Genomic DNA, 13371 nt, shown 5'->3' with positions numbered 1-13371 from the left:
AAAAGCCTGCTTAGTGGTGCAGAGATGGTTGTCCTTCTGGAAGGTTCTCCAATCTCCACAGAGGAACTCTGGAGCTCTGTCATGAGTGACCATGGAGTTCTTGGTCACCCCGATTGCTCAGTTTGGCCAGGCGGCCAGCTCTAGGAAGAGGCCTCCATCATTTTAGAATGATGGAGGCCACGGTGTTCTTGGGAACCTTAAATTGCTGAAACAATTTTTTGGTACCTTTCCCCAGATCTGTGCATCGACACAATTCTGTCTCAGAGCTCTACGGCCAATTCCTTCAACCTCATGGCTTGGTTTTTTTCTCTGACATGCACTATCAACTGTGGGACATTATATAGACAGGTGTGCACCTTTCCAAATCATGTCCAATCAATTTAATTTAGACTCCAAGTAGAGTCTAAATTCCAGGTAGACTCCAATAAAGTTATGGAAACATCAAGGGTTATCAATGGAAACACAATGCCACCGAGCTCAATTTCGAGACCAGATATTTCTGTTTTTAATACATTTGCAAACATAGATTTTATTTTTTAGAACTTTGTCTTTATGGGGTATTGTGATGTCATTATATGGGGGTATTGTGATGTCATTATATGGGGGTATTGTGATGTCATTATGGAGTATTGTGTGTAGATTGCTGAGGAAAAAAACTAATATTTAATCAATTATAGAATAAGGCTGTAACGTAACAATATGTGGTACTAGTCAAGGGGTCTGAATACACTGTACATCCACAACACAACGCCACTATATGTTCTTTAAACATAAATTGGTATATTTCTGGAAGTAGGCCAACAAGTCAACTTGCTCGTCCTGGTGCTGTTCTTCTCAGCATTGTTTGAACATGTATATACAGTGAGTGTACAAAACATTAAGAACACCTTAATATTGGAGTTGCGCACCCCCCTTTTGACGTCAGAACAGCCTCAATTGGTCGGGTATGGACCGTACAGTGGCGAAAGGGTTCTACAAGGATGCTGGCCCATGTCGACTCCAACACAGTTGTGTCCATTTGTCTCGATGTCCTTTGGGTGGTGGACCATTCTTGATACACACAGGAAACTGTTGAGTGTGAAAAAAAAAAAAAAACAGCAGCGTTGCAGTTCTTGACACAAACTGGTGCACCTGGCACCTACTACCCTACCCCGTTCAAACACACCTAATCTTTTGTCTTGTTCATTCACCCTCTGAATGGCAACACATACACAATCCATGTCTCATTCGTCTGTAGGATTAAAAATCCTTATTTTTAACCAGGTCTCCTCCCCTTCCTCTTTAACCAGGTCTCCTCCCCTTCCTCTTTAACCAGGTCTCCTCCCCTTCCTCTTTAACCAGGTCTCCTCCCCTTCCTCTTTAACCAGGTCTCCTCCCCTTCCTCTTTAACCAGGTCTCCTCCCCTTCCTCTTTAACCAGGTCTCCTCCCCTTCCTCTTTAACCAGGTCTCCTCCCCTTCCTCTTTAACCAGGTCTCCTCCCCTTCCTCATTAACCAGGTCTCCTCCCCTTCATCTTTAACCAGGTCTCCTCCCCTTCATCTTTAACCAGGTCTCCTCCCCTTCATCTTTAACCAGGTCTCCTCCCCTTCATCTTTAACCAGGTCTCCTCCCCTTCATCTTTAACCAGGTCTCCTCCCCTTCCTCTTTATCCAGGTCTCCTCCCCTTCCTCTTTATCCAGGTCTCCTCCCCTTCCTCTTTAACCAGGTCTCCTCCCCTTCCTCTTTAACCAGGTCTCCTCCCCTTCCTCATTAACCAGGTCTCCTCCCCTTCATCTTTAACCAGGTCTCCTCCCCTTCATCTTTAACCAGGTCTCCTCCCCTTCATCTTTAACCAGGTCTCCTCCCCTTCATCTTTAACCAGGTCTCCTCCCCTTCATCTTTATCCAGGTCTCCTCCCCTTCCTCTTTATCCAGGTCTCCTCCCCTTCCTCTTTAACCAGGTCTCCTCCCCTTCATCGACACCGATTGAAGCGACATCAATAAGGGATCAAAGTATTTCACCTGGTCAGTCATGGAACATCATGGAAAGAGGTGTTCTTAATGTTCCGTCCGCTCTGTCTATATACTGGCTCCATATAAAACCTGGTTTGAACTCGACTCAGATGGGACTGGCAGGGAGCAGCACATGTTTTTATAGAAAATTTTATTCAACATACATTTTCCAGCAAAAAAAAGAAAAAAGGCAATATACAGGAGTAGTTGTGGTACACTGCTGCTACAGGGACGAGCTTCAACTGGAAACACACCCAATCAAGGAGAAACAAGGGCGTTGATCAGGGCCCGTATCCACCAAGAGTCTCAGGATAGTAGAGCTGGTCTAGCAGCAGTTTGGCCTTTTTAGATCGTAAAGGAATAAGCTTGTACGGACAGATCCTAGATCAGCACTCCTAAATCAAAGACTCTTTGTGGATAACGGGCCCTGATCTCATCATCTAGGGTGACAAAACTCCAGTAACTTTTCCCCCATAATTCCCTGGGTTTTCCCAGAAATCCCTGTTGGATGATTCCTCTGAATCAGAGGAGTAATACGCAGGTAGTCTGGAATCCTCCAACTGGGATGTGTGGAAAACCTGGGAGTTTTTGGGGGGGGAAAAGTTAACATCTCTGAACCCTAATCCCACCGGTCAGTAGCGCAGCTCGTTATCTTAACCCTTAACATCACTATCAGAACCAACGGGTGCCGTTAGTTAAAACAAAAAACAGGAGAAAACAGAACCAAAACAAGAATCTAAAGAATCAAGGAACCCCTAAAACAAAAACAGAACCAAAACAAGAATCTAAAGAATCAAGGAACCCCTAAAACAAAAACAAACAAACTACACAAGAAATATGAACACCTGAATCTTCTCAGTTTGTAGCCAACCAATAACATCGTTCTGCGTTTCTCATTTCACATGTGTTTTTGTTGTGTTTTTTTTAATATATACACACAATTTCAAATCTCTTCACAAAGCCAACTATGATGGGCTTTTAGGGAGAGGGGGGGGGGGCATTCCATCTGTGCTTAAGAAAAAAGGTCAGTGTGTTTGTTGTTCTAATAATAATTATAGTGACACTGGTTCTGTGTATATATGGTGAAACCAGAGGGCTCACTAATGGCCGAAACTTCCTACTAAAGCAGCACTACTCAATCAAACTCCCCCAACACCAGAGGAGGTACAGCCCATCACAAACCCTCAGTCAAACTCCCCAGAGGAGGTACAGCCCATCACAAACCCTCAGTCAAACTCCCCCAACACCAGAGGAGGTACAGCCCATCACAAACCCTCAGTCAAACTCCCCAGAGGAGGTACAGCCCATCACAAACCCTCAGTCAAACTCCCCCAACACCAGAGGAGGTACAGCCCATCACAAACCCTCAGTCAAACTCCCCAGAGGAGGTACAGCCCATCACAAACCCTCAGTCAAACTCCCCCAACACCAGAGGAGGTACAGCCCATCACAAACCCTCAGTCAAACTCCCCCAACACCAGAGGAGGTACAGCCCATCACAAACCCTCAGTCAAACTCCCCCAACACCAGAGGAGGTACAGCCCATCACAAACCCTCAGTCAAACTCCCCAACACCAGAGGAGGTACAGCCCATCACAAACCCTCAGTCAAACTCCCCCAACACAAAACACCAGAGGAGGTACAGCCCATCACAAACCCTCAGGGATGGAGGGAACATAACAGGGCAGGAGAAGAGGAGAGGAAGGGCAACATTGAAACCATAAGTAGGAGCGAAGTTGCCATTTACCAGTCGTGAGAAACGGCTTTGATATGGAGTGGCAGCGTGCAAGATGAAAGTACAGACCACTTCTTCTCTTTTTACATTTATTTTAAACAGATGCTGTGGATTTTTTATTTTATTATACAAGAAATATTGCAGAAAAAAAGACAAAAACTGATTTTATTTTATTTTTTCAAAGATGGAAACACTTTGACTAGTTGACTAAAGGAGAAGAGGGGGGGGGGATATGAAGAGGATCACATCAGGAATTACTAGTCTCAAGCTTCAACCTTTCTGCAACTGGTTCTCTTCTTTAAAAGACCAAATCATTCTTCTTGGTTTCTGCTAACGATGTCGTCTATCTCTTCTCTCTGCCTCGTCACCCCCCCCCCCCCACACACACTATACGCAGCAGCGCTCTTTACGTTTTGAAACAACTCTTATCATTAAAAACAAAAACAAAATAAACCAGGAAAAAGTTAAGTTCATCTTCCTGTCCTTTCTCCAATTTCATTTCTTTCATCCAGACAAAAATAGGCAGTCGGAGTTAGAGAAGCCAAAAACCTAACAGCCTCAAAAACAGTAGAAGGGCGGTGGTGGGGGGAGGAAGGGGGAGAGGGGGTTTGGGTGGAAGGGGTGGTATAGTATTCATCATCATCATCAATCAGCAGCCTGCTAATGGATGGATGGGATGGATCCGTGTGACAGGAGACACGGTGTCTGTCTGTGGAAGGTGTTAGAGGTGGGGCACAGACACTTGGTTGGTTACAGTCTGTGGTTATGGTGGGTTAAGGAGGAAGAAGAGAGAGAGGAGGAAGAAGAGAGAGAGAGGAGGAAGAAGAGAGAGAGAGGAGGAAGAAGAGAGAGAGAGGAGGAAGAAGAGAGAGGAGGAAGAAGAGAGAGGAGGAAGAAGAGAGAGGAGGAGAGGAGGAGGGATGAGGAAGCGGGAAGAGGAAGAGGAGAGTTGCTCAGTTGTGGATCTTGATAGCTTTCTCCAGGTAGGTATAGCGACCTCTCTTCGGGGCTTTGTTGAAGTGGTCCAGGCCTAACCAGGGTCGAGGGTGGGACATGTTACCTAGAGGGGAGAGGAGGGATGTTACAAAACCACAGCACATAGTTAACATTCTGAGAGAGGAAGCCTGGTGGTGGTGGTAGTAGTGTTACAATACCACAGCACATAGTTAACATTCTGAGAGAGAGGAAGCTTGGTGGTGTTAGTAGTGTTACAAAACCACAGCACACAGTTAACATTCTGAGAGAGAGGAAGCCTGGTGGTGGTAGTAGTGTTACAAAACCACAGCACACAGTTAACATTCTGAGAGAGAGGAAGCCTGCTGGTGGTGGTAGTTGGTAGTAGTTAGTAGTAGTAGTAGTTAGCAGTAGTAGTGTCACAAAACCACAGCACATAGTTAACATTCTGAGAGAGAGGAAGCCTGGTGGTGGTGGTAGTTGGTAGTAGTTAGTAGTAGTAGTAGTGTCACAATACCACAGTACATAGTTAACATTCTGAGAGAGAGGAAGCCTGGTGGTGGTGGTGGTAGTTGGTAGTAGGAGTTAGCAGTAGTAGTGTCACAATACCACAGCACATTGTTAACATTCTGAGAGAGAGGAAGCCTGGTGGTGGTGGTGGTAGTTGGTAGTAGTTGTAGTAGTGTTAGTAGTTGGTAGTACTAGTAACAGTGGTAGTAGTTAGTAGCAGTGATAGTATTAGAAGTAGTTGGTAGTAGAAGTGGCAGCGGTAGTTAGTAGTAGTAGTGGAAGCGGTAGTTAGTAGTAGAAGTGGCAGCGGTAGTTAGTAGTAGAAGTGGCAGTGGTAGTTAGTAGTAGTAGTGGCAGCGGTAGTTAGTAGTAGTAGTGGCAGCGGTAGTAGAAGTGGCAGCGGTAGTTAGCAGTAGAAGTGGCAGCGGTAGTTAGTAGTAGTGGCAGCGGTAGTTAGTAGTAGTAGTGGCAGCGGTAGTAGAAGTGGCAGCGGTAGTTAGCAGTAGAAGTGGCAGCGGTAGTTAGCAGTAGAAGTGGCAGCGGTAGTTAGCAGTAGAAGTGGCAGCGGTAGTTAGTAGTAGAAGTGGCAGCGGTAGTTAGCAGTAGAAGTGGCAGCGGTAGTTAGCAGTAGAAGTGGCAGCGATAGTTAGCAGTAGAAGTGGCAGCGATAGTTAGCAGTAGTAGTGGCAGCGGTAGTAGAAGTGGCAGCGGTAGTTAGCAGTAGAAGTGGCAGCGGTAGTTAGCAGTAGAAGTGGCAGCGGTAGTTAGCAGTAGAAGTGGCAGCGATAGTTAGCAGTAGAAGTGGCAGCGATAGTTAGCAGTAGAAGTGGCAGCGATAGTTAGCAGTAGTAGTGGCAGCGGTAGTTAGTAGTAGTAGTGGCAGCGGTAGTTAGTAGTAGTAGTGGCAGCGGTAGTTAGTAGTAGAAGTGGCAGCGGTAGTTAGTAGTAGTAGTGGCAGCGGTAGTTAGTAGTAGTAGTGGCAGCGGCAGTTAGCAGTAGAAGTGGCAGTTAGCAGTAGAAGTGGCAGCGGTAGTTAGCAGTAGAAGTGGCAGCGGTAGTTAGCAGTAGTAGTGGCAGCGGTAGTTAGCAGTAGTAGTGGCAGCGGTAGTTAGCAGTAGTAGTGGCAGCGGTAGTTAGCAGTAGTAGTGGCAGCGGTAGTAGAAGTGGCAGCGGTAGTTAGCAGTAGAAGTGGCAGCGGTAGTTAGCAGTAGAAGTGGCAGCGATAGTTAGCAGTAGAAGTGGCAGCGATAGTTAGCAGTAGAAGTGGCAGCGATAGTTAGCAGTAGAAGTGGCAGCGATAGTTAGCAGTAGTAGTGGCAGCGGTAGTTAGTAGTAGTAGTGGCAGCGGTAGTTAGTAGTAGTAGTGGCAGCGGTAGTTAGTAGTAGAAGTGGCAGCGGTAGTTAGTAGTAGTAGTGGCAGCGGTAGTTAGTAGTAGTAGTGGCAGCGGTAGTTAGTAGTAGAAGTGGCAGTTAGCAGTAGAAGTGGCAGCGGTAGTTAGCAGTAGAAGTGGCAGCGGTAGTTAGCAGTAGTAGTGGCAGCGGTAGTTAGCAGTAGTAGTGGCAGCGGTAGTTAGCAGTAGTAGTGGCAGCGGTAGTTAGCAGTAGTAGTGGCAGCGGTAGTTAGTAGTAGAAGTGGCAGCGGTAGTTAGTAGTAGTAGTGGCAGCGGTAGTTAGTAGTAGAAGTGGCAGCGGTAGTTAGTAGTAGAAGTGGCAGCGGTAGTTAGTAGTAGTAGTGGCAGCGGTAGTTAGTAGTAGTAGTGGCAGCGGTAGTTAGTAGTAGCAGCGGTAGTTGCTGAAGACAGGTAGCCTGGCTAGCTACCGCCCCCTAGAGAAGACAGGTAGCCTGGCTAGCTACCGCCCCCCCCCCTAGAGAAGACAGGTAGCCTGGCTAGCTACCGCCCCCCCCTAGAGAAGACAGGTAGCCTGGCTAGCTACCGCCCCCCCCCCTAGAGAAGACAGGTAGCCTGGCTAGCTACCGCCCCCCCCCTAGAGAAGACAGGTAGCCTGGCTAGCTACCGCCCCCCTCTAGAGAAGACAAGTAGCCTGGCTAGCTACCGCCCCCCCTAGAGAAGACAGGTAGCCTGGCTAGCTACCGCCCCCCCCCCTAGAGAAGACAGGTAGCCTGGCTAGCTACCGCCCCCCTCTAGAGAAGACAAGTAGCCTGGCTAGCTACCGCCCCCCCTAGAGAAGACAGGTAGCCTGGCTAGCTACCGCCCCCCCCCCTAGAGAAGACAGGTAGCCTGGCTAGCTACCGCCCCCCCCTAGAGAAGACAGGTACCTGGCTAGCTACCGCCCCCCCCCTAGAGAAGACAGGTAGCCTGGCTAGCTACCGCCCCCCCCCCTAGAGAAGACAGGTAGCCTGGCTAGCTACCGCCCCCCCCCCTAGAGAAGACAGGTAGCCTGGCTAGCTACCCCCCCCCCCCCTAGAGAAGACAGGTAGCCTGGCTAGCTACCGCCCCCCCCCCTAGAGAAGACAGGTAGCCTGGCAAGCTACCGCCCCCCCCCCCCTAGAGAAGACAGGTAGCCTGGCTAGCTACCCCCCCCCCCCCCCCCCTAGAGAAGACAGGTAGCCTGGCTAGCTACCCCCCCCCCCCCCCTAGAGAAGACAGGTAGCCTGGCTAGCTACCGCCCCCCCCCCTAGAGAAGACAGGTAGCCTGGCTAGCTACCGCCCCCCCCCTAGAGAAGACAGGTAGCCTGGCTAGCTACCGCCCCCCCCCCTAGAGAAGACAGGTAGCCTGGCTAGCTACCGCCCCCCCCCCCTAGAGAAAACAGGTAGCCTGGCTAGCTACCGCCCCCCCCCCCCCCCCCTAGAGAAGACAGGTAGCCTGGCTAGCTACCGCCCCCCCCCCCTAGAGAAGACAGGTAGCCTGGCTAGCTACCGCCCCCCCCCTAGAGAAGACAGGTAGCCTGGCTAGCTACCGCCCCCCCCCTAGAGAAGACAGGTAGCCTGGCTAGCTACCGCCCCCCCTAGAGAAGACAGGTAGCCTGGCTAGCTACCGCCCCCCCCCCTAGAGAAGACAGGTAGCCTGGCTAGCTACCCCCCCCCCCCTAGAGAAGACAGGTAGCCTGGCTAGCTACCGCCCCCCCCCCCCCTAGAGAAGACAGGTAGCCTGGCTAGCTACCGCCCCCCCCCCCTAGAGAAGACAGGTAGCCTGGCTAGCTACCGCCCCCCCCCCTAGAGAAGACAGGTAGCCTGGCTAGCTACCCCCCCCCCCCTAGAGAAGACAGGTAGCCTGGCTAGCTACCGCCCCTAGAGAAGACAGGTAGCCTGGCTAGCTACCGCCCCCTAGAGAAGACAGGTAGCCTGGCTAGCTACCGCCCCCTAGAGAAGACAGGTAGCCTGGCTAGCTACCGCCCCCTAGAGAAGACAGGTAGCCTGGCTAGCTACCGCCCCCTAGAGAAGACAGGTAGCCTGGCTAGCTACCGCCCCCTAGAGAAGACAGGTAGCCTGGCTAGCTACCGCCCCCTAGAGAAGACAGGTAGCCTGGCTAGCTACCGCCCCCTAGAGAAGACAGGTAGCCTGGCTAGCTACCGCCCCCTAGAGAAGACAGGTAGCCTGGCTAGCTACCGCCCCCTAGAGAAGACAGGTAGCCTGGCTAGCTACCGCCCCCTAGAGAAGACAAGTAGCCTGGCTAGCTACCGCCCCCTAGAGAAGAGTGGATCCTCTCAATCCGTACACGACATTGGACAAGAAGTCCCGAAAGTAACAGAAATTGTAGTACCGAACCGTTTTTCATGTTCTAGTGTTCAAAAGAGTACCAAAGTTTTGGCATACCGTGCAAAACTAGTAGTTAGTAGTACTGTACCTGGCTGTGGCTGGAAGTCTTTCAGGTTGACCTCGTACTCATCCTCAGTGAGGTACTGATGCCGGCCCATCATCACTATCGCAAACTTGAACTGTAGACAAACAAAGAACACAGTGAGTATTCAGTAAGGGGTTAATACTCCTCCCTCCTGGTTATAACAGGTCATAGAGCCGTTTATACTCCTCCCTCCTGGTTATAACAGGTCATCACTGGTTATAACTGCTCATCACTGGTTATAACTGCTCATCACTCAACAGGTCAGTAAGGGGTTAATACTCCTCCCTCCTGGTTATAACTGCTCATCACTGGTTATAACTGCTCATCACTGGTTATAACTGCTCATCACTGGTTATAACTGTTCATCACTGGTTATAACTGCTCATCACTGGTTATAACTGCTCATCACTGGTTATAACTGTTCATCACTGGTTATAACAGGTCATAGAGCCGTTTATACTCCTCCCTCCTGGTTATAACTGCTCATCACTGGTTATAACTGCTCATCACTGGTTATAACTGCTCATCACTGGTTATAACTGCTCATCACTGGTTATAACTGCTCATCACTGGTTATAACTGCTCATCACTGGTTATAACTGCTCATCACTCAACAGGTCAGTAGTTTATACTCCACCCTCCTGGTTATAACTGCTCATCACTGGTTATAACTGCTCATCACTCAACAGGTCAGTTAGGGGTTTATACTCCACCCTCCTGGTTATAGATGGCTGACGGATGTAGCAGCATAGCGGCTAGGCTATAGATGGCTGATGGATGTAGCAGCATAGCGGCTAGGCTATAGATGGCTGACGGATGTAGCAGCATAGCGGTTCGGCTATAGATGGCTGACGGATGTAGCAGCATAGTGGTTCGGCTATAGATGGCTGATGAATGTAGCAGCATAGCGGCTAGGCTATAGATGGCTGATGGATGTAGCAGCATAGCGGTTCGGCTATAGATGGCTGATGGATGTAGCAGCATAGCGGTTCGGCTATAGATGGCTGATGGATGTAGCAGCATAGCGGTTCGGCTATAGATGGCTGATGGATGTAGCAGCATAGCGGCTAGGCTATAGATGGCTGATGGATGTAGCATCATAGTGGCTAGGCTATAGATGGCTGATGGATGTAGCATCATAGCGGCTAGGCTATAGATGTAGCATCATAGCGGCTAGGCTATAGATGGCTGATGGATGTAGCAGCATAGCGGCTAGGCTATAGATGGCTGATGGATGTAGCAGCATAGCAGCTAGGCTATAGATGGCTGATGGATGTAGCAGCATAGCGGCTAGGCTATAGATGGCTGTAGCATCATAGCGGCTAGGCTATAGATGGCTGTAGCATCATAGCGGCTAGGCTATAGATGGATGTAGCATCAGAGCGGCTAGGCTATAGATGGCTGTAGACAGTAGGCGTTTTTAACAACGGTTTTCGCCGCAATTCCATTTCAAAACGTCGCTCAACTGTCAGTATGATTGTGTGTATCAAAACGCTCCGTCGCTCAACTGTCAGTATGATTGTGTGTATCAAAACGCTCCCTTCACGTGCTAAGTGGCAGTGGGAGCGGGAGCCAGCAGAGAAACAAGGGGCTGGGTTTCAGACTCATAAAAGACACACCCTTGTCTATGGTACCTTATGCTCTTGGGGGACTCCCCGTTTAGAAGTGTACAATTATGTTGATGTCAGGGGCCTGAAACGTCCCCATAATTCAATTCACCATGGTTGTACATCCCCACTAAGAAAAGTCAGCCGAAACTTTTACCTCACCGTCAATACGGAGAAGTCAATACGGAGAAGTCAACATACGGAGAAGTCAACATACGGAGAAGTCAACATACGGAGAAGTCAATACGGAGAAGTCAACATACGGAGAAGTCAATACGGAGAAGTCAACATACGGAGAAGTCAATGTGGAAGTAAAAAACGAATGTAAAACGTGTAGCAAAATGTGCTACTAATGCACACGACGGCACAAACACGTCTCGTAAAACTAATGTTGTTTCTGTTTGGTTCGCATTTGGAAATGGTAGAAATAAAACATTTTCCTTAATCAGAAGTTCCAGCTAGGCAGGCTAACGTTAGTTAGCTAATTAATTTGCTAGCTATCATACAGTAGGCAGGCTAACGTTAGTTAGCTAATTAATTTGCTAGCTATCATACAGTAGGCAGGCTAACGTTAGTTAGCTAATTAATTTGCTAGCTATCATACAGTAGGCAGGCTAACGTTAGTTAGCTAATTAATTTGCTAGCTATCATACAGTAGGCAGGCTAACGTTAGTTAGCTAATTAATTTGCTAGCTATCATACAGTAGGCAGGCTAACGTTAGTTAGCTAATTAATTTGCTAGCTATCATACAGTAGGCAGGCTAACGTTAGTTAGCTAATTAATTTGCTAGCTATCATACAGTAGGCAGGCTAACGTTAGTTAGCTAATTAATTTGCTAGCTATCATACAGTAGGCAGGCTAACGTTAGTTAGCAAATTAATTTGCTAGCTATCCTACAGTAGGTGTCTAATAATTATATAACGTTAATATAAGTAGACATGCAATCATAATTGACTGTAACACATATAAAGCATCCACAAGCTACCGATGGCTGAAAACACAATTGCGGGATGAGACGAATTTCCGGGCAAGGGTGGTCCATTTAAAAACCTAAATCATTAAGTTTCCACTTCATTTGAGGGCTGAGGGGAGAAGGTGTCTTTTAAGTGTTTGGAATGCAGCCAAGGACTGGGCAGACACTGTCATTGCAGGAAGCAGGTTAATTGTACATTACTGTTGACCAAATAATGGTTTTTAGAACACAAAAAATCTGCAGTTGTGTAGCCTAATCATCGAAATTACCGACATTATCAAAATTACTTCGGTAAGAGGGCAATGGTGAGGGAGGAGGAGAGAGAGAAGGCGAGAGAGGGAAGGGAGAAATAGGGAGGGATTGAAGACGGGGAAGAAATACTGACCTTCTCAAACTCTTTCTCCTGGATTTCCAGCATGCTCTGAATCCTCCTCATCACATCTCTGAACGGCTCACCCTGAGAACACACACAGAGGTAGTCAAACGCACAGGAAAAACCCAGCAGCGTTACAATCCTCCAAGCTATTTAAAGGCACAGTCAATTTAGTGTATGTAAACTTCTGACCCACTGGAATTGTGATACAGTGAATAAGTGAAATAATCTGTCTGTAAACAATTGTGGAAAAAATTACTTGTGTCATGCACAAAGTAGATGTCCTAACCGACTTGCCAAAACTATAGTTTGTTAACAAGAAATTTGTGGAGTGGTTGAAAAGCGAGTTTTAATGACTCCAACCTAAGTGTATGTGAACTTCCAACTTCAACTGTATATCAAACCTTTGATCTACTCAACGATCCATTATTAGTGTGTTCTAACCACTCCTATAAAAACGATGCATTATCAGACACTCAACAAGAAGGTCTGGTTTCATTATTACTGAAACAGGCCCGGAAAAAATAAAAAATATAAACAATAATTGGAGGCCCCTTTACACTTCATTGCTGTGATGCAAAACTCCTGACAAAATGCAGAGCGAATAGAACAACTTCGAAAAAGACCTTTGATAAATCTTGGGGAATCTCTTGTACAACAGGTTAAAGTCTTTGATACATCTTGGGGAATCTCTTGTACAACAGGTTAAAGTCTTTGATAAATCTTGGGGAATCTCTTGTACAACAGGTTAAAGTCTTTGATACATCTTGGGGAATCTCTTGTACAACAGGTTAAAGTCTTTGATAAATCTTGGGGAATCTCTTGTACAACAGGTTAAAGTCTTTGATACATCTTGGGGAATCTCTTGTACAACAGGTTAAAGTCTTTGATAAATCTTGGGGAATCTCTTGTACAACAGGTTAAAGTCTTTGATACATCTTGGGGAATCTCTTGTACAACAGGTTAAAGTCTTTGATACATCTTGGGGAATCTCTTGTACAACAGGTTAAAGTCTTTGATACATCTTGGGGAATCTCTTGTACAACAGGTTAAAGTCTTTGATAAATCTTGGGGAATCTCTTGTACAACAGGTTAAAGTCTTTGATAAATCTTGGGGAATCTCTTGTACAACAGGTTAAAGTCTTTGATACATCTTGGGGAATCTCTTGTACAACAGGTTAAAGTCTTTGATAAATCTTGGGGAATCTCTTGTACAACAGGTTAAAGTCTTTGATACATCTTGGGGAATCTCTTGTACAACAGGTTAAAGTCTTTGATACATCTTGGGGAATCTCTTGTACAACAGGTTAAAGTCTTTGATACATCTTGGGGAATCTCTTGTACAACAGGTTAAAGTCTTTGATAAATCTTGGGGAATCTCTTGTACAACAGGTTAAAGTCTTTGATACATCTTGGGGAATCT

The 13371-nt window shown here is 47.2% G+C and overlaps 1 protein-coding gene across 1 annotated transcript in view; it reads right to left on the bottom strand.

The window, feature by feature from the left end:
* Window positions 1–2125: 2125 nt before the first annotated feature.
* Window positions 2126–13371, bottom strand: part of LOC116371468 (ubiquitin carboxyl-terminal hydrolase 7-like) — a 13903-nt gene continuing 2657 nt past the window's right edge. Inside the window, exons 3-5 of the mRNA XM_031820349.1 lie at window positions 11961–12032; window positions 8998–9088; window positions 2126–4786 (exon numbers count right to left, since the gene is read on the bottom strand). Coding sequence (XP_031676209.1) covers window positions 4680–4786; window positions 8998–9088; window positions 11961–12032 — 270 coding nt within the window. The 3' untranslated portion in view covers window positions 2126–4679. The remainder of the gene's footprint in view (window positions 4787–8997; window positions 9089–11960; window positions 12033–13371) is intronic.

The sequence above is a fragment of the Oncorhynchus kisutch genome, unplaced genomic scaffold (assembly GCF_002021735.2).
Source record: "Oncorhynchus kisutch isolate 150728-3 unplaced genomic scaffold, Okis_V2 scaffold3257, whole genome shotgun sequence".
Classification (NCBI taxonomy): domain Eukaryota; kingdom Metazoa; phylum Chordata; class Actinopteri; order Salmoniformes; family Salmonidae; genus Oncorhynchus; species Oncorhynchus kisutch.
This window is presented reverse-complemented; position numbering and strand designations above follow the sequence as displayed.